The sequence below is a fragment of the Takifugu flavidus genome, chromosome 1 (genome assembly GCF_003711565.1).
Source record: "Takifugu flavidus isolate HTHZ2018 chromosome 1, ASM371156v2, whole genome shotgun sequence".
Classification (NCBI taxonomy): Eukaryota; Metazoa; Chordata; class Actinopteri; order Tetraodontiformes; family Tetraodontidae; genus Takifugu; species Takifugu flavidus.
Genome location: NC_079520.1, coordinates 21,899,368 through 21,926,761, shown reverse-complemented (window position 1 = coordinate 21,926,761; position 27,394 = coordinate 21,899,368). Strand labels below are relative to the sequence as shown.

General features: G+C 40.8%; 1 protein-coding gene across 1 annotated transcript in view; it reads right to left on the bottom strand.

Moving 5' to 3' along the window:
• The window catches only part of jmjd1cb (jumonji domain containing 1Cb), a 98,541-nt gene that overhangs the window by 34,436 nt on the left and 36,711 nt on the right, over positions 1 to 27,394 (bottom strand). Inside the window, 14 exon segments of the mRNA XM_057055591.1 lie at positions 612 to 2,313; positions 2,315 to 2,902; positions 7,929 to 8,052; positions 8,820 to 8,992; positions 9,518 to 9,700; positions 9,797 to 10,721; positions 10,942 to 11,275; positions 11,376 to 11,909; positions 12,250 to 12,520; positions 20,082 to 20,123; positions 23,139 to 23,282; positions 23,552 to 23,676; positions 24,590 to 24,695; positions 26,373 to 26,486. Of these exon segments, the coding sequence (XP_056911571.1) occupies positions 612 to 2,313; positions 2,315 to 2,902; positions 7,929 to 8,052; positions 8,820 to 8,992; positions 9,518 to 9,700; positions 9,797 to 10,721; positions 10,942 to 11,275; positions 11,376 to 11,909; positions 12,250 to 12,520; positions 20,082 to 20,123; positions 23,139 to 23,282; positions 23,552 to 23,676; positions 24,590 to 24,695; positions 26,373 to 26,486 (5,365 nt within the window).

The following is a 27,394-nucleotide window of genomic DNA, read 5'->3' as shown; positions in this document are numbered from 1 at the left end:
AAAAACTCATCAAATAAAATACATTTTTTGCTTTTATTGTAGAGTACATACTCTCATTGTATTGCCTTATGGAGAGTTGTTCTGGAAGACTTTTAATCCAACAAGAATGAAATGTATATTAGTTATACATTAACACATGGAGGGAATTGTTTGAACTTTATGTCTGTCACAAAAAAACTTTGTTTACAAAGGCAGTTAGACAAGAGATGGCTTAAACAAAAGAACATCACATCCATTTTGAGATATGTCAACAGCAGTGTAATGGGGCGATTGTGTTAATGTTTGCATCTATATGGACGATATAATATCATATTATATATATGTATTATAACATTAATCATCTCTGTTGTTATCCATAGCATTGCTGCCAGATGGTGCATATAGACATGCTATAAGTTATTCTTTTAAAAATATGCAATGACTTACGTCACCTTTTAGCATTGCCTCAACTCAATTGGAACACTGAGTGAGATGGTAGCAAAATATCTCTTAGCGGTTACTAAGATTTTGCAAGAAAAAAGTTAGTATGGAACTATGCTGTGAAAAAGACAATAGTGTTAATACTTAATATATATTTAATTTGCTAACAAACCAGATTAGCAAAGACTCACTGTTGCTGGCAAGCTTAAGTTTAGTCTTCTCCCGGGCTGATCTGAAGATGCCATTGGGCTTTATATCATCATCTTCCTTCACAGTGTCTCCTTTCTTCTTGGCCAAGTCATTCTGTTTCTTCTTGTAGGTTGGTTTTGGCTGTCTCTTGGCTCGACCTGCAGTTTTCCTCTCACTGGCATCGGAGTCATAACCACAGCTTTCTGAGCCAGAATCATAAGTTCGCTTATTCCCCCGTCTCAGAGGAGTTTTTCTTGCTTCTGCTCCTCCCACTTTCTCCTCTGCTTGTCTTTCTCTGTCAAATTTTTCCCTGCCCATTTCTATCTCGCATGAGGTTGAAGCACTGAGGTTGACTGTACATGGTTTGATCATTTCAGACATGGCGGTTGGATTACTGATGTCAGTGGTGGTGTCTTTGTCCATCTTACCAGTCGTTGAGCTGATGATAACTACCATATTCCTATCTTCTTCTGAATGCCGGGTAAGCCAGGCTTTCTTCAACTTGTGGTAGTTAATAGGATGCCCACTGCTTGATGAAGCTGACCCAGATGCATGACCATTAGGCAAGGGACTGGACTTGTCAGGTGTTGTGCTTCCATTCAAAAAACTGCTACTACTCTCCCCAGAAGTGAATGAAGCGTGAATGGAGGAACTGTGAATTTTTTCAGCTGAATCCACAGAGGAGGAATTTCCAGCCATAACAGTTGTGGGAGCAAAAAGGTTGGTTCTGGATGGGGCTGCAGCTACAGTAGCTTTGTGCTTCTTCTGATGGACAAAGGAGAATGAGTAAGGCTGGCTTGAGACAGAAGTCAAGTTACATGTTGTAGTGAGACTAGGGCTGGGCTGTGATGTCTCTGCTGGACTTGGTGGGGGCAGAGAACCTTCTGAAGATATATAAGTTGAGGCTAACTCCTCTCCTGTTGGGGAGTAGTTTAGCATACTGGAAGTGTAACTTCCAGTTTTATCGGCTAAAATCTCCTCGTGTGCTGAGCTAAACTGAGTTTTAACTTGTTTGCAAAAATATGGCGCAACTGACACAGAATCAATAGAATTAGTCCCAACCACTCCCTGCACACCAGTCTTTTTATATTGAGCTGACATGTCATTACATTTTGAGCTGGGCTGGAAAACACTAGTAGCTTCAGGTTCTTTACAAGATGAATATACTCTTCTCTGGGAGAGGTCATTATAATTTATAGAAGATAATTTGTTAGCACCAACAACGCTCTCATATTTTATTGAAGTGGATGGACACACAATAACTGATGCCATTATGGCTTGGGGTTTATTCCTTGGCATTCCTTTATCCTGAAGTATCTCTCCGCCTCTCCAATCATCTGCAGATGAAGTCATAACGTCCTCACTGACAGACGAGGAAACGGATATTAGAACAGCAGTGTTCCCATGACCTTTGACATCCCTGAATTCTGGCAACAGTGTAGGGGGCTTTTGCTGCTCTGCTAATGTTTTGTAACCAGAAGATCCATAGCTAACAGGCTGGATGGGTGTAAGTGTGGGTGGTGATAGGCATCCACCATAAGCAGCTTGCTCCCTCTCTTGTTCTCTTTCTTCCTGTTCTATAGCCTCTTTGCATTCCAGAGCATGCTGTGTGGGTGGATGGAAGACAGGTGCTCTGTGGAGGGATGGCATTGCCCTGATATGCTCATGATGCTGGTTTGGTGCTGAGAAGAAAGAGAAGCGGTTTAGAACAAAACAAAAGACAAAACAAAGAACTGTAGCACTCTATTTTGTCACTACCTGTATGGTGCTGCTTTTGGACTATTGTGAGCTTATGGCTAAGCTGCTCAGTGATTTTTCCTGCTAAACCCTCACCTCCCTCAGATTGGTGCCTGATCAGAGGTGGGGGCTTAGAGAGGGAAGATTTACATCTAGAGTATACCAGGGAAAGGGATCCTTGGTTAGACACAGTGGCTCCAACACTACCCACCACTACAGAAGCACCAGCAGACATTTTGTCATAGAATGAGCTAAAATCTTTTAAGGGATAAAGCCTTGAAGGCTCATTCACCACAGTGGTGGACAGTGTGGTGAAATAGTTGCTTTTGTCTGACTGAATGCCATGGGCATGGCCACCCTTTACATTTTGGCAGGGCAGAACTGGCGTCCGGACTAAGAAGCCTGCATCTCTACATCTCTCTCGGTCCTTATCCATCACTGGCTCACTGATGCGATGGATTTTGGCAGTGAATGGCGCAACCTCAATACTCTCTTTCAAGATTTGCCGATTCTCCTCTTTGTATGTACTGGCTTGGTCAGCTGCCTGAACTGAGTCCTGTAAAAGGAAAAGGTAAATCATCAGGATTGTCTTCAAGGCATTAGCATGGGCTTAAAGACCATACTGCCTGATGATTTATTTTTAAATATTTTCCTGTATATGTGATTGAATATCCCAATATTAAATATAACCATATTTTTTTTCCACAAATCCTAGATTTGTAAACAGCACCCTCAATTAAGTTTTCTATTTAATCTGTTTTCCATTGCATTAATTTAATCTAAAATAAGATTGTAATAATAAAGTAAGAATTCTACAGATACGATATGTCAGCAGAAAGGTTAAACATTTAAAAGAGGCAAATTTTTGCCTGTTGGAGTCATTTATGAGAGTATATAGCTCAGACAAGAGCAAAATGAATATACCGTATTTTCACGACTATAAGGCGCACCTAAAAGCCTAGAATTTTCTAAAAAATCTACGGTGCGCCTTTTAACCCGGAGCGCCTTTTGTATGGATTACGGTAATATTGGTTAATCGCGGCTACCGTAGTCAGTAGGCGTGGCCGAGGTAACAGCAGTAAATTCAGTCCCAAACCATTTCTGTCTGTAAAGACCCCAAAATGGCTCTTTGCAAGAGACGCGCTTTTGACGCAGAGTTCAAACTGAAGGCTATCAGTCACGCAGTTGAACACGGAAATAGAGCAGCGGCAAGAGAATTTAACGTGAACGAATCAATGGTGCGGAAGTGGAGGAAGCAACAAGACGACCTGCGCCAGGTAAAGAAGACTCAACAGAGCTTCCGAGGAAACAAAGCAAGAAGTGGATTAACAAAGGAACTCCAGCCGCTAGATATTGGTGTCAACGGGGCATTTGAAGCTAGACTGCGAACTGCGTGGGAGCGGTGGATGACGAACGGTGAACACACGTTCACCAAGACGGGGAGACGGCGCCGAGCGTCATACGTCACTATCGGCCAGTGGATCGTAAATGCCTGGGCATCGACCGTGGTCCGAGCTTTCGGGAAGGCAGGGATTGTCACTGAAATGCCAGACAACACCAGCGACACCGACCCTGATGACGACTTTGACGAGACGGAGCCGGCCATGTTGGATGCCGTATTCGCACAACTGTTCAATTCGGACACCGAAGAAGAAGAATTCGAGGGATTCCTGGATGAGGAATGAACTGATAAAGTGATCTTTACGTGTTTCTTTTGTGTGTTTACAACTTAACAAGGCTGGTCATACTGTGAATATGGAAATTACCGTTTGAACAACGTTGTTATATTGCTATTGTTATATTGCTATTGCTATCGCTTTGCACTACTTCGAGAGTTCGAGTTACCGTATATTGTTTGCACTAACGTTTGATTTACCGCAACGGTACTACGTGATAAAAATGTTGCACTAAATCGAAGATTTATTAAACTCCACTATCCACTTGTGATAAAAATGTTGCACTGCCTGTTACAACTCGCTGTTATTAAACGAACTGTGTTACGCGAAAACACTACGTCACTCGGGAAAAATAATAAAACAGCTGTTTATTCGTTTTGGGAGTGAATAGAGTTGTGAGAACGACGGTTTGTATTCTATTAATAAAGTTTGACTGACTTATCTGGCTGTTTTATTGACATTCCTTTTAGCGCAGCTCGATCTAGTGAACGCGTCATGAAACCACAGGCACTACGCAGTTTCTATGCTATGCGCCTTATAACACGGTGCGCCCTGTGTATGAAAATATTTCTAAAATAGGCTGTTAATTGAAGGTGCGCCCTATAATACGGCGCGCCTTATGGTTGTGAAAATACGGTATTATCCATATACAAACGCTTAATGGATAATAAAACACACTTTACTATACCCATTAGAAGAAAATTGGAAAGGAATTATGGGATAAATATAACTGAGGAACACTGGACGAATATATGGTAGCATCAGTGGAAGTGTACCACAGTGAGCTGGCGAAATTTGGACAGAAAATTTTGGAAGGAGATGCATAATGAACTACAAGAAATCCTCTGCGATGACATTATCTTGGACTTTAAGACTATATATCTTAGACATATGCATCAGAACTGGCTGAAAGCATATATCTTATAAATGCCTTACTGGTGGCCAGTAAGAGGCCCATCAACATGATATAGTGGCTACCAAAGTGGCCCACACCTGACTATTGGATAAACTTTGTTACAAAAATTTGGAGAATGGAGGCGCTAGCAGCCCGTGTCAATTAAATATTGCTTTCACACTGAAATTAGTACAGGTTGAACAATGTCCCTAGCTAATGTGGAATTTAATCTACAAATATTGTAACGAATGACATTTGACTACCGTATTTTTGCGACCATAAGGCGCACTTAAGAGTCTTAATTTTTCTCCAAAATGGCCGGGGCGCCTTATAATGCAGTGCGTCTTATGTTTATACCGAGTTCCAAAATCTGTAAATGCTTTTCGGCTTTTTGACTTTCGCAAAAGCCATTTCGGATTAATTTCATTCGTTTCGGATACAGAATATGATGTATGTGAGTACATTGCTAAATACATGCATGGTTTAAGAGTACCATTATGTTTTACGATGCCCGTGCCCTATAATCCAGTGTGTAAAATACAGAAATAGCACCCGGAACTGAGACTGCACCTTTTAATACCTTATGGTCGCTAAAATACGGTATTTATTGTTCCAGCGATTAGGCTACTAAGCGCAGGAGTAATGTCCTAAATTCTTGACAACTGTGGAGGACACGGAGGGCACTGGTGGCACAGCTAGATGGAGAGCTGGAGATGATCAGGGTTTTTTTTAGCAGTGCTGAGTGACCATATAGCTATTAAGTTCCAAATTTAATAATAGGACCTGTCAGCACACCAGGCTGCCATTTATTGCCATAAATAGCTGTGGTGCGTACAGTGCCCAAAATTTGCCACCAAATCGCTTCTCCGCAGAAGCTGAGTGGCCGCAGATCTCATGATCTTCCGAGTGCACTGCCATGATTGAAAAAAGGTTATACACACGCTGGAGGTATATAAACAATCCCTAATCTGTGGGATTCCCCAAGCATGAAGTATTTCACATATGCACTCCCAATATAGCTTGTGTAGCTACACATTTGACTTCTTTGATTTAAAAAAACAGAGGGGGGGACCGATACCCTTCAAAGATCAGTCTCTGCAGTCTCAAAATCAGAACGCAAGAGGCAGACATCAATGTCATCAGGTAATTTAGCAGATGACTTGGAACACCTTTCATTTTGCAGAGAGGACGAGCAGAAACGACTGCGTCTGTCCATGATAACGTGCTGTTTTCATGTAGGGTGAAAGCAGCTAAAGAAAAGTTTATTAACACTGACAAAAAATGTTGAACTACATCACAGCCAAATGGCTTGATTATATTTTACTTTGAATTTAATTAAATATTGAATATTTATAAGCAAAATGCTACTCGGTTTCTATACAGTTTTGTGACTGTAATGATCAATTTTTCCTTCATTTCCTTTTTTTGTTGTTCCTGTTGTATTTGTTGAATATGACAATTCAATCAGTCATAAAGAATTTTAAAACTAAATAAAATAAATTATTTTATACACAAAATCTGTAATACATACATATAATACAAAATATTAGTCAATACTGTTTTCAAGTGCTGTCATGTTATTAAAATTTGAACATTCAATTTTCAGGAAAAATAAATCACAACAATATGTCAAAATATAAACAAAACATAATTTTACCTGAAAACATCATTTTACCTACAAATTTACTGTATTTTCATGACCATAAGGCACACTGTAATAAAAGACGCAGTCTCAGTTACGGGTGCTGTATTTGTATTTAAAACATACACAAGGCGCACCGTATTATTAGGCGCATGCTAAAACATACAGTAAAAAATGACAACAGAAGTAAAATGGTGAGTTTCGACACATTTATTGAACAAAATATTCATTCTTCATTCAAGTTTTCATCTTCTGTATCTGAATTAAAAAGGTGCGCTATTTCAATGTCCAACATCCCGAATTCCTCTTCTTCGTCATCTGAATCAGACTCACCAACCGGTTCTGCTTCAGCGTTGATACCGGCTTTTGTGAAAGCTCTTACAATACATAACGACGGTATCATAGCCCATGCATCTACAATCCACCTGCATATGGTGGCATAACTTGCCCGCCGCTGCCTCATAGTCTTTGTGAAGGAGTGTTTGCCTTCCGTCATCCAGTGCTCTGTCCATTTCTGTGGCAGCAGAGAACCATGGTGAACGACCACTTCTCGTGCCCCGTTGTGCATATTGCCACTGTGCTGGTCCCTTTTTTCTCCACTGTGTGGGTCAAAGGGATGTAAAAAGTCAGAGGGATCTCATCCATGTTGGTGATGTGGCTGGGCACGGTTATCTTTTCGCGGCAGTAGGTGCGGAAAATGGCCACCCTCTCCTGGTAATCCACGGGCAGCCGCTGTGCAACAGTTGACCTTGCGCGTATGGAGAGATGCCACCTCCTCATAAAGCGAAAACACCAAGACAGACCTCCTTGGAAGTGCTCAATGTCCATTTCTTCAGCAATCGCTTTGGCCTTTTGTCGAATGGTGACAGTAGAGATGCCCCTTCCAGATGTTCGCTGTTCCACAACCAACTGTTCCACTCAGTCTTCCAGCTCAGGCCACCTTGCTTTGTTCCTGCGGAAACTCAACTTCGTCTTCCTCACTTGGCGCAGTTCACTTTCTTGTTTTCTCCACTTTCTCTGACCATGGACTCATTTACATTAAAATGTCTTGCATCTGCTCGATTGCCATTTCAGCCGCATATTCGATGGCCTGCATTTTAAAGTAAGCCTCCTATGCGTGTCGCTTGACCGGTGCCATTTTAGGGGGTCCTTACGCATAGGTGTGCCGCTAATCGATGGGCGGAGCGTTTACCGTAGCCACCAAAGGCACACAGCAGATTTTGGAACTCAGTCCACACACAATATTATAAGGCGCACCGTCGATTTTTGAGAAAATCTGTGTTTTAGGTGCACCTTATAGTCGTGAAAATACGGTACATTACAAAACAGTGAACAAAATAATTGCAATGATAAATGTGGTAGGTTATACCTTTTTATTTGCCAGTCGGGCCTTGCTGAGGGGGTCTGTGTAGAGGTGATGTAGACTGTTGTCCTTTCCAGTGAGGGTTTTTTTTTTTTCTGTATGATCTTCTTTCCGCTGGGATATCAGCGTCCTGATGGGATCAACAAAGCAATAATAAACAAAGCTTTCCTATCTACATTTCTGCACACAATCAATTTATGGATTCATTATAATTTCTGTAAAAGTGTAGTTTTTTTTTTTAAAGAGCATTTTATGATTATTCTTTATAGACCTTTCAGGGATGAAAGGATGGAGGTTACTGCATCATTTGATGAAACATAGTAAGTACTCAGTAAGTAAATTATAACATTTCCTTTAGAGATAATGTTATATCCTGGTCGTCTTCAGAATATTTGGTTTCACTGTTGGTCATTTCACTTTGAAAATATGCATTAGGTTTTTATTAGTGAAGGAGGGCCAAGGGCTCCAAGAGGAGGGAGGAGGCGGCGAGTCACATGAACGTGCATGAACGCATAGCCAGCGCGGCTGGAGATCAATACACAAACAGGGTGTGTGACATCATGCTATACTTTAGATGAAATCATACCATATGTCTTCTCAGAGCAATTTTTTTAAATTCTATCTAAAAATGCAGAATTTTGCTAATACAATAAGAGAATAAAAAAAGAAAAGAGACCAGAACATTTATCTTTAAGACAAATAATGATGTACATTTCCACAGTCTCCAAGACACTCCCATATTAAAAGGATTTGCAGACTAACTATTAATGAAGCTGGATGAACCATATTAGAAAGGTACCAATGCTTGAAAATCATCTGCATCATTAAACTTTCCTTAACCCCCTACTCGCAGTTTACTCTATTTCAATTAAATGAAATATAAAAGGAAGTACTTACTCTTTGGGAATGTCATTGCTAGCTTTTGAAAGTGAAGCACTTGTGTGTGTGCCAATTTCGACAGCGGGCTGGTAGGCGTCAGCACTCGCTGGCCGCATAGGACCATGACTCAACAAAACCAGACCATCAGCAGTACTACCAGCAGACTGTGGCAGCCAGGGACTGGCTGTGTTCTGAACACAACAGTATAAGACAAAATATCCACTCAAAACAACTTTAATGAAGACTAAAGATCTTTAAATAAAGTGAAACATAAATTTGCAGTATTCACAAGTGCTAAGAAATGTTCTCTCCTCACAGAGCAACAAAATTAGGTCTGCTGTCACAAATTCAGAAACTACATTATTGGTAATTTTTTTTAAGAAAGGAATGTAGTTGTCATATGTAAGATGACTTGAACAAATGCTTTTTTCTCCTATTCACTGCAACGGTTAGGAGGAAAAAACACCAGAACATATCTATAATGAAAAGTTAAAACAGAAATGTTTCGAACCCTACAAATTGGTTATTAGAGAAAAAGAAGTAGTGATTGATTAAGTGCTTATATGATTAACAAATAGCACTTTAAATAGTAATTTACATCAACAGAAAACAGACAGAAAGATGGATTTCAAAGTGGAAAATTCTAGTCACACTTCAAGAAATTACCAGGTTTTTAAAAAAAAACAAAAAAAAAAACATACCCTCCTGATAGATACCTCAGAATTCATGGTAACATGATTTTCAGGATGAACCCACTTAGCTGTGGGGGCCAAATTGAGACTAGGGGAGTAAGAGCTTGACGTTCCATTTGGATATGGCCAGAGGATGGGGTACAGTCCTAATCCTGCTCCCCCACTGTTAGTCTGGGCCAGAAGAGGGTGAGGAGGAGGTCCCTGACCCTGACAACAAATATAATTCTCTTATTTACTTTATGGCATTAATGGCATTTGGTTCTATACTATTTATACCTTTCAATTGGGAAATGAAAACCTTACCGGTAAAAACTGCTGCTGGTGTGCGGTAGCTACTTGGGGTAATGTAAGCTGTCCCAGCCCACTGGGAGAATCAAGGCGAGGGTGCCCCCCCCGGATTGATGCTGCAGGCGAAAGCATAGCTGGTAGAACTCCGGATGGTAAAAGATGAGAGTGAGGCAGAGAAGAGGCATGAGGGGAAGCGAGGAGATGGGAGGCAGCATGGGGGTGGGATGGGTAAAGACAGGGAGAGTGAGGTGAGGTTGAGTGGAGGGTGCACAAGTGAGGGTGAAGGTAAGATGCCATATGACTGGAGGAAATGGCAGGAGATGTATAGTTATCTGAATGAGAAGTGACCAGCGCTGGGTCCCTGTAAACGATGAAAGTGTCATTTTTATCAATGATTAGAGGGTTTTTGGAGCTGCCACTGCACGCAGTGATGCTGCTTGTCTCTGGTTGTGGTGAGCCTGACTTGAAACCAGACCGCATAGGTTTGGCTGTGTCGGTTTTTGTCAACAATCGACTAATTGGCAGTGAGGAAGTATCAGAGCACTTGGGTATGTTATGTTTCGTAATCTCGGGTGAGATGTTGGGTTTGGGTTTTAAGATGTTGAGTTGACCTGAGTGGGGCTTGCTGTGAAAAATATTTGTTGTTATTGGACTGGGAATTGACTGGAATTGAGAATTGCTTGCATACTGCAGTTTATGTTTAAGGGGGTTCTGCAACTCTGTGCTTGAGCTTGGGTTGGGAATCAATTTTGAGTTTGCTTCATCAGATGAAAAAAACATGTTGATTTGGGGTTGCTGCATTTTTTTTATTTCGCAAGGTATGAACTGGCTCGTCATGCTATTTTGGATAGAGGTGTAGTGTGGATGTTGGCGCAGATGTTGAAAATGATGAGGAATAACAGTTTTCAGGGCCCCGTTGTCATTATCAGATGCGAGCAGTCTGAAACAAGAGAAGACAGAATAATTTCCACAAGTTCAGTACACTCAAGAAGAAACACAGAACTATTTTAATTTTCAAATAGTCATAACTAACAAAAGTAAAGTTAAATGCCGTAAATAGTCATTCAGTACATTTCAATACAACTCAATTCTACTCTACGTGGTAAGTGCTACTTTAAAGTTAGAATTGATCATCTAGAACAGTAATAGTGTTAACACACCTTATCACCTCAGTAGAAGCCAAATCCATCGTGTCTACAGTCCTGGCTGTTGCTACACCAGTTCCTGTAACAACCTGTTGCTGCAAAGGAGCTTCAATATCTGCCCTCTGGCTACCTTCAGAAGGTGAGGGAGCTTGGGGAATTAGAGGGGAGGAAACCGGTGAAAGGTTGAGTGGGAGATATGGTGAGGTGGATTCCGCTTTCTGAGATGCAAGAAGTGCCGACACTGCCTCTGAACTTTCCTTGTGCACTGTTGCCTGGGCATCATCAGTGACGTCAATCACACTGCCACTGTGGAGGTGAGTGAGTGACGGTGTTTGGGATTCGGATGAACCTACATGACACACAATTGAGTGATATGATGAACTTAATCAGGAATGATTACTTCTCATATAATAATTAGAAAATTTTGGCAGGAGCCTTTGACATGATACCTTTCACAATATTCTTTCTAATAATGCTGCCCTGCAAACTATCACACATCAAAGGAATCTGTTGCTGTGGTAGCTGTGTGATCTGTGTTACTGCCACAAGTTCCTCCTCCTCCTTTGTAATCATTTTGCCCATCTCTTTATCAGCCTTCTTATTCTGCTCTGTTTCCTGAAAATCCACCCATGGGGACAGTTGATCAATGGTGGTTGCGGAATCACTGATGTTGATGCTCTGCAGACGTAGCGGTTTGTCATCTTTTTTCAAAATGTTGAGCTTTGTGTTGTTGCTGTGACTCTTCAGGTCATTTTCAGAATTGGGTTCAGAGGAAGAAGATGACGAAGATGATGAGGATGACAAAAATAAGGAAGAGGAGTATGAAAAATGTACAGTGCTCTTATGTGTATTTTCTGAGTCACTGCTCTCAGACAAATCTGAAGTTACGTCAATCCTCAGGTGTTTCACACCAGCCTTCTTCTCATCTTCCTCACAATTTCGTTTGCGTTTGTTCACGGCCTGTTTGGCCTTCAACTTGGAATCTGTACAATTGAAATAAAAATGATCAAAGTCAAGCATGTTTTTCTATTGCATTTTTACACACATCAATCACTTAAATGAAATGTCACCTAACCACATTTATATAATTAAATATAAATATTTTTCAGTCACTGAATACATTTTAAGTAATAAATATTTCCAAAACACAGTGTACGCAATGTGTACATGTTTACATAATGAACCTGCTCTTACAAGTTTATGCTCTAATCCCCTGCTCATCATCATTACTGATCGAGTCATACACTCCACAACAGTGACATCTGGTGGGCTCAATTCAGGACATAACTACATGGATGTATTTGCAGTGGCACCTATCCTTACTTCTGCCTGTGGTCTCTTCCCTCTTGTCCTTGTCTTCCTCTGGAACACTGCTATCAGAGCTCTTCCTCCGAGAAGTGCGACAGCTATGTTGTTCTTTCTGCTCCCGCCCACTGCTGCTGAGCGAGCTGTGCAACTGACTTGCAGGCTGTAGACTTTGCTGTGATTGACAAGACTGCTGGGAAGCCAGTATCCCCTGGGAACTTTTTGGGCTAGGCCCTGATGAGGTCATAACTGGGCGTGGGCTGTTGGCTTGGGCTCGTGTGTAATGGCTCTGAAAGAACATTTCAGTTCACAGATTTATTTTTCTGTTGAGGTATACCTCTACATATTAAATCATTAAAAACTCTGATAATATATTCAAATATGAAAAAAGAAAACAAAAAAGCCCTGACAGCCATTAAATGTATTTTGTTCTGAAGACAATTGACTTTATAGATGTGTACAAAAGCCCTACTGGTTGAAGTCCAGTGATGCTGCGGTCCCTCCCCCAAGAGGAGCCTCTAATCCCCAAGCAGCATCCACCCTTTTTTTTAACCACTGTTTATGTCTGTAACCTTACCTTATTTGTAGTTACGTATACTTACAATATATCAGCCCTACAACTATAACGCATGTACACACCTGTAATGCTGTAAGATTCCTACCCCATTACAATTTGAGAATAAAACGTAAAACCCATCGAGACCCACGGTTTTCAACTCGTGAGAGCAGACAGGAAAGCTAAGGAGAGCGGTAAGAGGAAAAGAGGGGGCATTGCGATGTTTGTGAACAATAGATGGTGTAACCCAGGGCACATCAGGGTGAAGGAGCAGTACTGCAGCAAAGACATTGAACTGTTAGCGGTTAGCATTCGGCCATATTACCTCCCGAGGGAATCTCGCACGTTATCGTGATAACCGTGTACATCCCTCCAGCGGCTGATGCTGCTGCTGCTGCCTGCGAGACTGTACACAGCATAGTGTCAAAGCTTCAGACATTGGACCCCCAGTCCCTCCTCCTCATCTCTGGTGACTTTAATCATGCTTCTCTGTCCTCCACTCTCCCAACCTTCACCCAGGATGTGAAATGCCACACAAGAAACAATAGAACTTTGGATTTAATGTACGTGAACACCAAGGATGCATGCACCTCCTCCCCCCCCCCGGGCCATTCTGATCACAACCTGGTTTATCTGTCCCCTGCATACATACCTTTGGTGAATAAACAACCACCCACCAAGAGGTATGTAAGGAGCTGGTCTGAGGAGACCAGCATGGCTCTGAGGGACTGCTTCGACGCCACAGAGTGGGATGTGTTATGTGAACCTCACGGGGAGGACATCGACGGCCTGACGACCTGCATCACAGTCTACATTAACTTCTGTGTGGAAAATACTGTGCCTACCAGGAAGGTCCGGTGTTTCCCCAACAACAAACCCTGGGTGACCCCTGAACTAAAAGCCCTGCTGAATGAGAAGAAGGTTTTTAAATCTGGGGACAAGGAGGAGCTGAGGAGAGTCCAGAAGGAGCTTAGAAGGGGGATAAGGAGAGGCAAGGACAGCTACAGGAGGAAGCTGGAGGAGCACCCCAAGGGGAGCAATGCCAGAGAAGTCTGGAGAGGCCTAAAAACCATCTCAGGCCACACAAAGGACAATGGGAGGGGCCCTGAATCTGGGAGGCAGGACTGGGCAAATGAGTTGAATTTCTTCTTTAACAGATTTGACTGTGCCTCTCCCACTCACCAAAGCCCAGACCTGACTGTGCTGTCACATCACCATCCCCCCTCTCCCCCGTAACACCTCAGACACCAGCAGCTCTCTTCTCACACCACGCCACCTCCCTCCACCCCCTGCCGGATCGACTCTCACACTCCAACCCCCATCCTCACTCACCAGGAGTCACACCTCGCCTCTCCATAACAGCTGATCAGGTGAGGAAGGAGCTGAGGAGGACCAAGACAAGGAAAGCTACTGGCCCTGATGGCATCAACTCCAGACTACTTAAGGACTGTGCAGATCAGCTCTGTGGAGTACTCCTGCACATCTTTAACCTGAGCCTCAGTCTGGAGTTCCACTCCTGTGGAAAACATCATGTGTGGTTCCTTTGGAGTGTGCAGGACACTGCTTAGGACTTTTTATGACTCTGTGGTGGAATCAGTGATCTTTTACGCTGTGGTCTGCTGGAGCTGTGGAAGCTCAGAGAGGGACAGGAAGAGACTCAACAAACTGGTCAGAAGGGCTGGCTCACTCCTGGACTGCTCTCTGGACTCCATTGAGGAGGTGGGTGAAAGGAGGATGTTAGCCAAGCGGACATCAATAATGGACACCCCCTCTCACCCCCTACACGAGACTGTGGGGGCCTTAAGCAGCTCCTTCAGCAACAGACTGTTACACCCACGGTGTAAAAAGAAACGGTACCGCAGGTCATTCATCCCAACTGCTGTTAGATTGCACAACATTCACAACTCTTAATGTAGCACCAATAACCCATGGTTGGCATATTTTTTTTCTGCACTACTTAATCATACTACCTCCAGAATCTGCGGATAAGCTATTGTGCAATCTAATATTATTTTTTTTCTTATACTCTTGTTCTTTTCTATGCATATTTGCAACATATTTGCAACATACTGTGCAATCTGTAAATGCCACAATTCTACTCTTATTTGCACTTTCATTTTTCTTCATATAGTATAATATTCCCTTCTGTATATAATTTCCCCTCTGTAAATAATGTATAATTTACATAGTAATGTACATACCATAATAGTTTTTCTTTGTTTTCTAGTGTTGTATACCACTGGCTACTACTGTAACATGTGAATTTCCCCAATGTGGGACCAATAAAGTTTATCTTATCTTATAAGCTAACATACAGTACTTCGAACAAAACAATTGTGGGAAAGACAACAACCTAATAATACGAAGAGATATAAACATACAGAACCTAAATATACTGAGGATCCCAGGTTATGCAGGTCACTGGTTGTTTAGAACCTTTACTAAAGAATTGCTGAAGCACATTAAAATAATATTATATTATAATTATAATATAATATACACGGTTCAGCGTTGATTTTGTGAAAGCTCTTCCAATACATGAAGACGGTATCATAGCCCATGCGTCTACAATCCACCCGCATATGGTGGCATAACTTGCCCGCCACTGCCCCATAGTCTTTGTGAAGGAGTGTTCGCCTTCCGTCATCCAGCGCTCTGTCTGTTTCCGTGGCAGCCGAGAACCACGGTGAACGACGACTTCTCGTGCCCCATTGTGCGTATTGCCACTGTGCTGGTCCCTTTTTCTCCACTTTGTGGGTCAAAGGGATGTAAAAAGTCAGAGGGATCTCATCCATGTTGGTGATGTGGCTGGGCGCGGTTATCTTTTCGCGGCAGTAGGTGCGGAAGATGGCCACCCTCTCCTGGTAATCCGCAGGCAGCCGCTGCGCAACAGTTGTCCTTGCGTGTATGGAGAGATGCCGCCTCCTCATAAAGCGAAAACACTAAGATTGCTCGATTGCCATTTTCAGCCGCATATTCGATGGCCTGCAGTTTAAAGTAAGCCTCATTCATACGCGTCTCGCTTGACCGGCGCCATTTTAGGGGATCCTTACGCGTAGGTGTGCCGCTAATCAATTGGCGGAGCGTTTACCGTAGTGCACCCACCAAAGGCGCACAGCAGATTTTGGAACTCAGTCCACACTCAAGGCGCTCCATATTATAAGACGCACCGTCGATTTTTGAGAAAATCTCAGTTTTAGGTGCGCCTTATAGTCGTAAAAATACGGTACTAGTGACCAAAAACCCTCACTTTTGTTTAGAAGGACGACGACTCCCGAGTCATGGCTATCTGAATTGTGACATGAAATGGAATATAGGCAATCAAGAAGTGAGTTGACTAAGGAACAAGGATACAGGAGTAAATAAAAAATAATGTCCCAAGAACACAATCTTTCCCTCTTCTCATATGTCCTCTTTTATTTTGCATGTTTTTTTTTCAGTTCTTGCTATGTTTCTTCTTCATTTGTGTTAGATCGATTTCCATTGGTAGCAATGTTTTGTCCTAAAGATTCAAAAAAAATGTTTGACCAAGAAAATTAGTTTGAACTGCAAATTGCATCAATGAAAAAGAAAACAGTAAAAAGTGGTTTTCAGGTGAGCCTGAAATGTCAGTGCTGCAGGAAGTGCAATATGAGGTAGGACTGGATGACAGTGTTTCACAGACAGCAATGTTGCATATGCTCACACATGTGGGTCTCAAGTTAGTCTTGCAATGAGTTCTGTCCATATATGCAAGAAAGGAAGCAGAGAATGTGCATTAGGGCTGACAAAGAAGCAACAAATGGAGATTGAATCTGAGACAACTAAGCAGCAGTTTGAGATTGAAACAACTACAATTAAAGTTAAAATAAAGAATTGGAGTTGGAGACAGCTTTACCAGAAAACAAAGCAAAAAATAGAGTAATTAAAGAATAGGAAGGTTCTGATTACAGCTCAGGTAGTTATGCGTTAGTAGTCTTTGGAAAAACAATGGCCTTTGAAGACAGAATTGGATTGCCATTCAGGAATGAGAAGCTTCAAATGCCAAGTAACTGATGTGTGGTAGAAGGGCATATTGCACGTTTGCTAAAGAGGTTTAAGAGGAATCCTGATTTTCTTGGAGATTACAAAGGCTTCATGGAAACCAATGTAATCAAAGGCTATGCAGTCATTCCAACACAGCAGCTGAACTGCAATGACAACCCCACACCATAGTGTCTATTGTCCAAAGAAAAGAAAGTTGCAGGTGGTAATTTATTGCAGAGCATCATTCCAGGATAAGTCACTGAGTAGCAAGTTGCTTCAGTGGCCTGATAACCAGCACACTAGTAGATGTGTGAGTTCTTGAGTTAATAGCAATAATGGCAGGCATTGAGTTGACGTTTTATAAAGGCGAGGTGCCGGAAAAGGATGCACACCTTCTATCTTTTCTCTGGAGGCCCACTGGTAAGTTGGATGAGCCCATGAAGGAATTTCAAGGATCACAGAGGATGTTGCATCTCCAGAAGCTGTTCACACAGTCCTATGCAACTTCTACACAGATGACTGACTAAAAAAATGTAGCAACAGGAGGTGTAGCAGTGACCTTAGTCAGAGCTTCATGCTTTGTGTGCTAGAGGAGGGTTGAAGTCAAGGAAATGGATAAGCAACAACACAAAAGTGTTGATTTCATTACATGAAGAACTTAGAGCCAATAAAGTAAAATAATAGTATCTATAACATGACATCCTGCCAGTACTAATCAACCTATGACCCTCTAATTAATATAAATAAATAATTAAATATTTCCGTTTTATGCATTAGCTGAGTCTGAATGATCTTAAAATTCGTCTATGTAGCGTATCTGTAGCTTATTTTGAAGGGACATTTAAACGTTATCGTAGCGAGTAGGAGAGAGTAGCGCTTGTGAGTCTTTGTGGGCACACTTATCCAGGAGTTCAACCCCCCGGTCCGCAGTGATAAAAAGGTTGGGGACCACTGCATTACAGGGCTCTATATGACCATTTGTGGGTTCAGTACCTTGCTCAAGGGTACCTCAGCAATGCTCTCAAGGTGTTCTGGCACCTTCACCTACAACCAGAAAACCTTCAATGTTTAGTCTGCACTGGGGCTTGAACCAAGAACCTTCCACTTCTCAGCCCAGTTCCCAAGAGACTGACCTACCCAGTAGCAACGGGCCTTCCGCTGTGTCTGCATGCTGGGGTCTGCTGCTGACCGCCTCAAGGGACATTGTTGGCTACGTTTCTCTAACCCTCTTGATACCCCAATTGCTGACCCTCATTCTACAAGAAAAATAAAACTGCCAACCTTTCTGCTATACGGTATTCCTGTGGTATCAGCCATGTCTTCTTTGCATAATGAATGTCACAGTAAAATGAGCAATTAGCTTAACCCTGCTTTCTGGTTGCCTCTGCCTGATGATGGTGACCCTCATGACTGCTTGGCAACACTTGATCAGGTCTGCACCAGACCTCAGAAACACACCTCTTGAAAACCCAGATATGACTCTGGACCTGCCTTCTGTAACTCTGACCAAACAAATAGAGTTGAGCTTTCTGTTATTTCTGTCAGATTCTACGCCTTTGGAATCGTACACTATTTTGGTGCTTTATGGTGATGTCAGAATGTTTAAACTCTGACACAAACCTGTTTTGAATCACACACTCACCACTGCTCTTCTTGATGCTCTCTTCCTTCACTCCCCTATTGCTGTTCTAAAATGTTCTGCACACACTGGTTCCTTCGATCCTATTTTCAAGGGCAATGCTTCTGCTGATGCTGCAGCTAAATATCCCCTGGGGGACCTTTAAATCGCAAATACACTCACATCCATGACACCTCTCCCACTTCTTCTCTCACTGACACTTTTGCCAATCCAGCCAAAAAAACGGCACTTGGCTGGTGCCACCATCAATTGTTCCACTGCCACTTGGACTGGCCCAAAGGATAAAGTCTCGCATCCCTGGTAAATTTCGCCTCATTTTGCCAAATCACCACATGGGTTAGATCATGTATCAAAAGGCGGGATGTTGCAAGCCATACATTGGTTTATTAAAGGGTTCACTCCAGTGGTTAAAAATTTTTGTGAAACATGCTTCAATTTCTTTCAAGCCAGAAGTCTGCAAAGTGGAAGCACTGATAGCCCAGCCACCTCCAGACAGACATTCTGAACACATTATAATGGAGTTCATTGAATTAACTCCCTCCAAAGGGAAAACACACTGCCTAGTAACAGGAGACATGTGGTTTAAGTGGGTAGAAGCTTTCCCGATAGCAAAACAAGATGCATGTGGCATGATAAAGGACATGCCTAGGGACATCTTCTCAGCATCTTGACTGTCGGAATATATGGGGTCTCCAATGAGCCCTTAAATTCCTTTACATTTTTCTGAAATGGCTTTGTCAAATCTAAGTCCACCATGTGTCTTTTAGACCCCATCCCAACACATTTGATGAAGGGTGTTTTACCATTGGCAGTCATATTCTTGATCAGCTCAATTGTTCTACAATTGCAACAGGTTATGTAACCCTCTTCTATAAGATAGCAGTAATTAAACCATTGCTTGTTTTAGCAAATTAAAGGCCTATATCCACCTTCCTTTTATCTCTAAAATTCTTGCGAAGGTGGTGGTGACTCAATTACTGGAGCACCTTTAAAATGTTTCAGTCAGGTTATAGAGCTCATCGCAGCACAGAAACAGCACTCAATAAAGTTGCTAATGATCTTCTTATAGCTTCAGATCATTGACTGGTTTCTATGCTGGTTCTGCTGGACCTCAGTGCTGGTTTTGATAAAGTTGATTATAGCATTCTGTTTCAGAGACAGGAACAGGTCCTCGGCACAGCACTAGACTGGTTTAAATCATATTTATCAGATAGATACCAGTTTGCTCATGTCCACGATGTTCCCTCTTCATACAGTAGGGTTAGCCATTGAGTTCCACAAGGTTCTGTACTTAGACCAATCTTTTTTCACTTTGTACATGCTTCCCTTAGGAAACATTATTCAGCAGCATTCTGTATCCCCTTAACCTCTCGTCGCTCTCTGAGGAATCTTGAAGTCAATTTGGACAGAGCTCGATCTTTTAACTCACATATTAAAACAGTCTCTATAAATGCCTTTTTCATTGGAGAAAGAGATTGGGAAGTTATTGTCCCAACACGATGCTGAAAAGTCAGTAAATGCATTTGTTACTTCCAGGTTGGACTATTTTTTATTAATTATTATCAGGATGTCCCAACAATGTGGTGCTGCTCTGGTGCTACTTTTGCTGGTGGTTTTGAAAATTGTTGTGCGAGGAGGGGTTGGGAGTACCTGAGCATTGCCAGTGGTCCCGCTGGGTCTCCCTCCTGACTTCTTTAATATGTAAAAAAAAAAATCAGAGAAAAAAGAAAGGTATATAGAAAAATATGTGGAAAGGAGTGATTTCGTTAAAGGCTTCAGGATCAGAAATGATTAACTGGACCATTCATAAGCATCTTCAATATGTGCATCATGCATTTTTGACTATGCAATATGTATCATATACAGAAGCAGAAAAATGAAAGGGTGGTATACGTATTAGTGTTGAATAAATGACGATTTTAAATCTAAAACATATAAAGAAATATAAGCATTGGGGGACAGTAAATATGTGTCAAACTGAAAATCTGCATGCTCTCAGATTTGGATAATGTTGACCAATGTCTATGAATCTAGATGAAGAAGCTAAATGACGTTCAAATTAAAAGAAAGCAGTAAAATACATAACTGCATAAAATATCAAATATTTCAGAACAGAAATCTGCAGACATAATCATAATTGAAATAATCTGCTGCAGAAAATTTATTTAAAAATACATTCACCGGACACTGTATTAGGTAGACAAGTTCAATTGCTTGTGAACATGATCAGCAAGTCACATCACCGCAACTCAATGCATTTAAGCACTGATCTACTGGGATACTCAAACACAACCATCTCTAGGGATTACAGAGAATGGTCCGCAAAAGAGAAAATATCCAGTGGATGGCAATTGTGTGGATGAAAATGTCTTGAGCAGTTATGTGAGAGGTCAGATGAGAATGGACAGACTGATTCAACATGATTGAAAGGCAAAAGTAACTTAAATAAGCACTTTTTCTATCCAAGGACAGAATAGAATATCTGAAAGCACAACACGTTGAATCTTGAAGAAGTTCTATAGCGGCAGAAGATCACACCGGGTGACCACTCCTGTCTCACTTTGCTGTCAGAACAGGAATCAATTCACACGGGCTCACCAAAATCGGACAATAGAAGATTGGAAAAATGCTTCCTAAGTAGGAAGAGTCTTGATTTCAGCTGTGACATTCAGATCATAGGGTCAGAATTTAGTGTAAAGAACATGGAAGCACAGTTCCAGCCTGCCTTCTATCAATGGTTTGGGCTGGTGGTGTAATGTGTGAAGGATAATTTCTTAGCCTACTTTGGGCCCCTTAGTACCAGTTAAGCATCTTTTAAATGCTGCAGCCTACCTGGATATTGTTGCTGACCATGTCCATTGATTATTTTATGTGGTTGTAATACATTCCTCTCTGTATCATACTTAGGGGGTCGTCTAATTATTAGGTTAACATCTTAGTTATGCTGCTATTGGTCGAGGCTGCCGGGATCCAGAAACATGATCACCTGACAGGCCTCTGTCACCCCACTGGGTCATGCTCTGCTCTGCTCTGCTCTGCTCTCCTCAGCCAGCAGCAGGAAGGTCCACCAACATGAGCCTGGTCCTGCTCAAGGTTTCTTCCTGTTAAAGGAGAGGTTTTTTTGCCACTGTTGCTTGTTGGGGGTCAGGCCCTGGGATTCTGTAAAGTGCCTAGAAACAAGTTTGATTATAAGAGACGCTATATAAATAAATAAAGAATGATTGATTGATTGTAGGCAAGTATATGTACAGATGTATGCATCTATGTCCCAAAAAGGCAACATGAGGTCAGAAAAGGATGCCAGAAACTGAAACAATGCCATAATAACTCTTTCCCAGTTCAGAAGTGATTCCTAATGGCTCATTTCATTTTTCTTCCTCCTTGCTAAATATTCTTTGTGTGCTTTCATGTTTGTCTTTTGTTATAATGTTTGATTGGGCTCATGGTATTGTACGCTCCAACTGAATCTCCAACTGGCCTCTCGGAATGACGGCTTTGCAAACACTGGGCCTTATTGTCTGGCTTTGTAGTATTTTGAGTGTACACACAGTGGACATGATTGTTGAAAAGGTGGCACACCCCAATGCTGCTTAGCGCTAGCCTGCTAACTGCCTAACTGAAAACTGTAGAACGGTGTCTCCATTCTCTTATGTCTAAAGACTGTAACCTGTTCCATGGTTTGCAGCCAGAAGTTCTGCCCAGCAGACTAGCACTGTGGAGTCATTTTAGCAGCCAATGTTAAAGAACAGACATGACTCTTGGATCAGAAATTTCTGCAGGTTGGATTAGAATCCATGAATTGTACTGTATCCATACTCACTACTGATACTGAATCAGATCGACTCCCTCCCTTCAGTCCACCCATCTTCTGATGGCTAGTTCCAGCAGAATAATGTACCATATAACAAAGCTCATATAATTTCAAATTAGTTTGTGGAGCACGACAATGAGTTTCCTGCACACTCTGCGCTTGCCAGATCTGTCAATAAACACATTTGGGATGCAGTGAACTGGATTCACATCATAGAAAAATCTGCAGCAACACCCTGAAAAACCTCTGAAGAATGTTTCTAACACCTTTTTGAATGTATACCAAAAACCAATGGATCTCCAAAGGAAAAGGTTGACCAGTCTTTTATGAGCAAGTTGTACCTAATAAACTGGCCGGTGAGTGCATTTTTAGATGCTGTAATCCAGCACACACAAATTATAATTGCAATATTAACATATAACTACTACTGTCATTTAAAGTCTACGCAGTCATGACATAACAATGCTTCTACAAATAAAACCTTTCCTTTTTAAATGGCATGCTTAGCAAAAGCACTTATTAATTTTGAGCTTATCAAATTTAGAAATAATACAAAAAATAGTGTTTTAGAAATTAATTATTATCTATTTCAACAGTGCCATAAGAGATTTTGGGGTTATTTTAGATGTCACTAATGCACCGCATAGTTTGTTATGTGTATAAGAAATAACCTATACCTACACTGTAACTAGGCAGTAAAAGCTGGGTTGCATGTGTAAAAAGAAAAAAATGAGCTTGGCAGGTATCATCAACAACATACAGCATTCATCATGGACATCAGGAAATTATGTTACACTAGCATCAATTGCATATTTTTCCTCCAAGGTGCTGTTTAAATACTCTTTCCATTTGTATCCTTCTAAGGCTCGCTAGTAGAGATTTCTGAATTTACTTACATGGGCAGCGTTGTTGTTCTGGCTGGATCGTGACCTTCTTCTGGAAGTAATACCAATGTTTTCTCCTTTTAGCAAGGAGTGGACCACATCATCAAGAAAGGTCATCTGAATCATAGATGGATCCACATTCTGAGGTTCAAGCACCTGAACACAAACCACATTTATTCATTATTGTCCACATGTAAAATGCGTGTCTTGGAATCATTATTTTGTCCTAAATAATAAATTGAGTGACCCTTTTATTCACAAATAAACAGTCAGTATACTCTCTCTCTAAGCAAGTATTCTTAAAGAAAGATGCAGTGCATTATATTGTAGCTGGCCTTGCATAAAACTCATGCTTTGACAGATGCAAGGCTGTTGAGATCTACATATACCCTAAACGGAATTTAAATATAGGTGGGTGAGCATACCTGGTCATTCATAACAACCATGTTTCGACTGAAGAGGTCATGGTGCGTTATAATTCCTGTGAACCACTGGGTGGCTGAGTCTTGTCTGTACACACGAACCCGGTATCCATTCAAAGAATATGGCCCTATAGAAGGAAATTACATTTTATTCACTAAACAAAAACTTAATGTCATTGTTTAACCCCACAGTGTGCACAGGTACATTTTTGTGTTTTGGGCTTTTTTCGAGTGTATATCTTTAGTTTTGCATGCATATTGGTTATGATATATACAGGGCTGTGCATTTTTAAGGACTCTAAATAACGAATTTAAGACTTTTAGGACAATAGGGTATTAACACACCTAAGCACAAAAATGTGCTCATTGAAACCCATTCAAAACATTATTTTTGAACATGCTAAAATAAAAGGGTTAAACCATGCATCTCCTATTATTCCCACTTGATTTGATGCCTCAGGATTTGCATTTTCTTCTTGACAATGTCATTTTACCATATATTACAAATGAAAAAAATAACTGAATTTTTGATGAAGGGGGCCTGCAATATATCTACACAGATATTCATGCTTTGGGATTATTTTTTTCCACCACAGAGATCATCAATCACATTATAAAATATACCAATCTACATACATTAAAGAATAGGGTGAAGGTCCAAGACCAGATTCATCTCAATGCTACCAGCAAGCATGGGTATTTTAGACTCCCTCTGACGGGGTCTATCGATCCCAGCATGAAACAAGCAGTAACCAAAATAGCATCTAACAAAAACATGGCGATTTAAATACTCTTTCAAATTTGAATAATATGTAACAGTATGGTTAGCTTTGACGTTGGTTTAGCATTATTTAAAATTCTTTATGAAAAATAAGAATATAGAACAATTTTAAAAGTTTGTATTGGCATGGCAGATTTTTGTGCTTCAGGCGTGTTAATGCTAGCATTTTTAAAATATGCATGTCAGGGTTAAGTTGTTTAAGTTGAAGCTTAACAAACTTGACACAAGCACCCTGACAAAAACATCTACGAAACAATTACCTTGCAAAAAAATTTCCTGCACTTTTTGTTCTTTTAGCCAACACTTCACTTCTTCATGGAGCTGATGGTTATCTCTTAACACTGGATTCTGGCTGTCCAACTCATCCTGAAAGAGTAATCAGCAATCAGTTCATAAAAACATTGAAAGTTGTATTTTTCACATCCTAAATAAATTTTAAAAAAATTTACCTTAGAAAAATTACCTTAGAAAAGGTAAAAAACATGTACCTTACAAAATTAAACATCCTGCTGTACTCTTACCGGTACACCAAAAATTGAGACAGAAGTAAGGATTAAAATTAGATGTAAGAAAAAACTTTTTCTTTTTTTTTTTTTTTACAAACAATACATTTGCAATACAGTATATACAGAAATCCCTATGCTCTTAATTGCTACTGAGTGCATACTGACAACCCAGCAGACCTAGGGGAAAAAGAAAAAAATCAGGTTAAAAAGTCACATGTGAGTCTGAAAAAAAAATCTTGTCTGGAAAAAAAAATTACAATATGCAGAAGAACTTGGGGGTAATCTTATAGGGCTGGGGCCATTGGTGTGTGCCCTCACTGCAGGAACCTACCCTGAAGGGCCATTTACAAGAACTTTTACTGAGCCTAAAACCAATTCCCTGCTCCAGGTTAGGTCTCTGTCAAATTTGATTTTGAGCCAAGAACTGGAGAGTCTAGTCAAATTTTAGAAACAATATAACTAACCAAATGTGGTACTAAAACCAACAGGAAACAAATGAAAATAAACCAATAGATTACAGATACAGCTATGTTCATGGTAACAATATGTGAACCTGCAGTTGGTAAATTGTAGAAAACTTGCTCAAATTCATTGTTTTTATTTACCAAATTATTTAAAATTCCAAACAGTGTTAAAATAATACACTAAATGTTCCAATGAAATATCTACTAGATAGAAGAAAACAGTTGTACATTCCTTAAACATCTAAGCTTCCACAAGACTGACTACTCTTAAAGAAACATTTGAACCCCATAGAGAAATAAAAACCCTTCTCTCTGTCAGGTTCTCTGTCTCACTGGCACACAAACACACACACACACCCTTCTACTTCTATCTTAGTGAGGACTTTCTAGAAATAATACTACATTCTCCAGGTCCTGAGCCTAACCATCATAAATAAATGCGTAACCTAAACCATTACCCCAAATCCAATTATAACCTCAACCTTAAAACCAAGTCTTAACCCTCAAACAGTCGTTGATGTTGTGAGAATGACAATAAATACGGAACTCATTTTGCTTGTAGAATCTGTATTTTGGACCTTAATATGTAACAAGTACAATATGCATGCCCACAGCACAAGAATACACATAAAACAGTAAAACCACTCCTCTTTCTGACTCAGTTGGACAGGAAAACCGGAGGAAGGAAGAGGAGGAAGGCAGACGGAGGAGGAAGGGGTTACAATCTGTTTGGCATAAAACTGTACAATGAAGTCACTGTTTGCAGGGCCAGACTGTTGCTCAAGTCACATGTTTTGACTACCTCCAGTCGAAACTTCAGTCCCGCTTATAAAAAGTTGTGAGAAAACAAATCTTAATTTGATGTCAATCATTAGGGTCTGGGTATGAATACACAGAATTACAGATTAATACAAGTATTACAGAATGGTTAAGATAACAGAAATGAATAGAAAAACAGATATCCGAGTCTCTCCAGAGTTACTGATGCTGCAGTTACTGCTGATCCTAATAAAAGTCTTAATTATAGATTTAAAAACAAACAATGTGCTGTCAAATAATGTTTTTATGATTACCTGATATGGTTGGTATGCAGAGTTGTCAGTCAGGAAATCCAGTTGTCGGTCTAATAAGAACTCCACTGCTATAACAGGTTTCAGCAGACTCTTCCCAACCACTGGCTTAAATGCCTGAATATACAAAAACAACACTGTCATTACAAATCAACTTTCAGAAACTTGAAAGTTATAAAACCTCTTAAATCATGTTATACCATGCAAGAAAATTTAAACATAGAAAGAAAATTCATGAGAGGAGCAGAACAGTAGACATGAAGTGAAGGAGCAAGGCAAGCAGAAAAACCAGAGGAAGGGAGAGGAGGGGAGTCATGAATAAATTAATAGGAAGTGGAAATCTGACAGATCAAAGAGACTCTAATCATTTGATGTTGCGACACACAAACATTTATACAAAGACACTCAGATGAACAACATGATGATGAGCCTTTTTCCTGACATCGGCAAACATTATACATAACAGAGAAATCAAGATCTCATGTGTCTATGTTCACCTGAAAAGTAGGGAGTCCAATACTGCTTTCACACTGAAATTAGCACATTAAAGAGAGGTTTTTTACTCAGGTTTACTCAGGCCCGCCTTCAAATGGCATTTGGGCCTTTCCACATTGCTAACAGTAATGTGTTACTGCTGAGAGGTGCGTGGTTGTTTTTCCCTCCTTTTTAATTTGTCATCGCGTCTACAACTTCATCAGTACACCTGCTGCATGGATATCAATAAGTGGAAAATTAATTTTTGTTTCCAAATAATGCATGTATAAATGTATTGTGGGATATCAGCTTTGTGTTCATCTTAACAGTTCTAAGTTTCATAAGGTATAAATAAACTGAGGCTATAGATTCACTATCAGGCAGCATTGTCATCTTGCAATATTCTCAGTCAGTGGTGTGCAGTGGGACAAAATTGCTCTAAGGCTCATTCGGCATTGTCAGTAGGGCTTGATAACAGTGGACACGAAGGGCACCAGTGGGCACAGCTGGCCAGCTGGAGCAACTCTTGCCAAACTCACGCTCTTTCACCA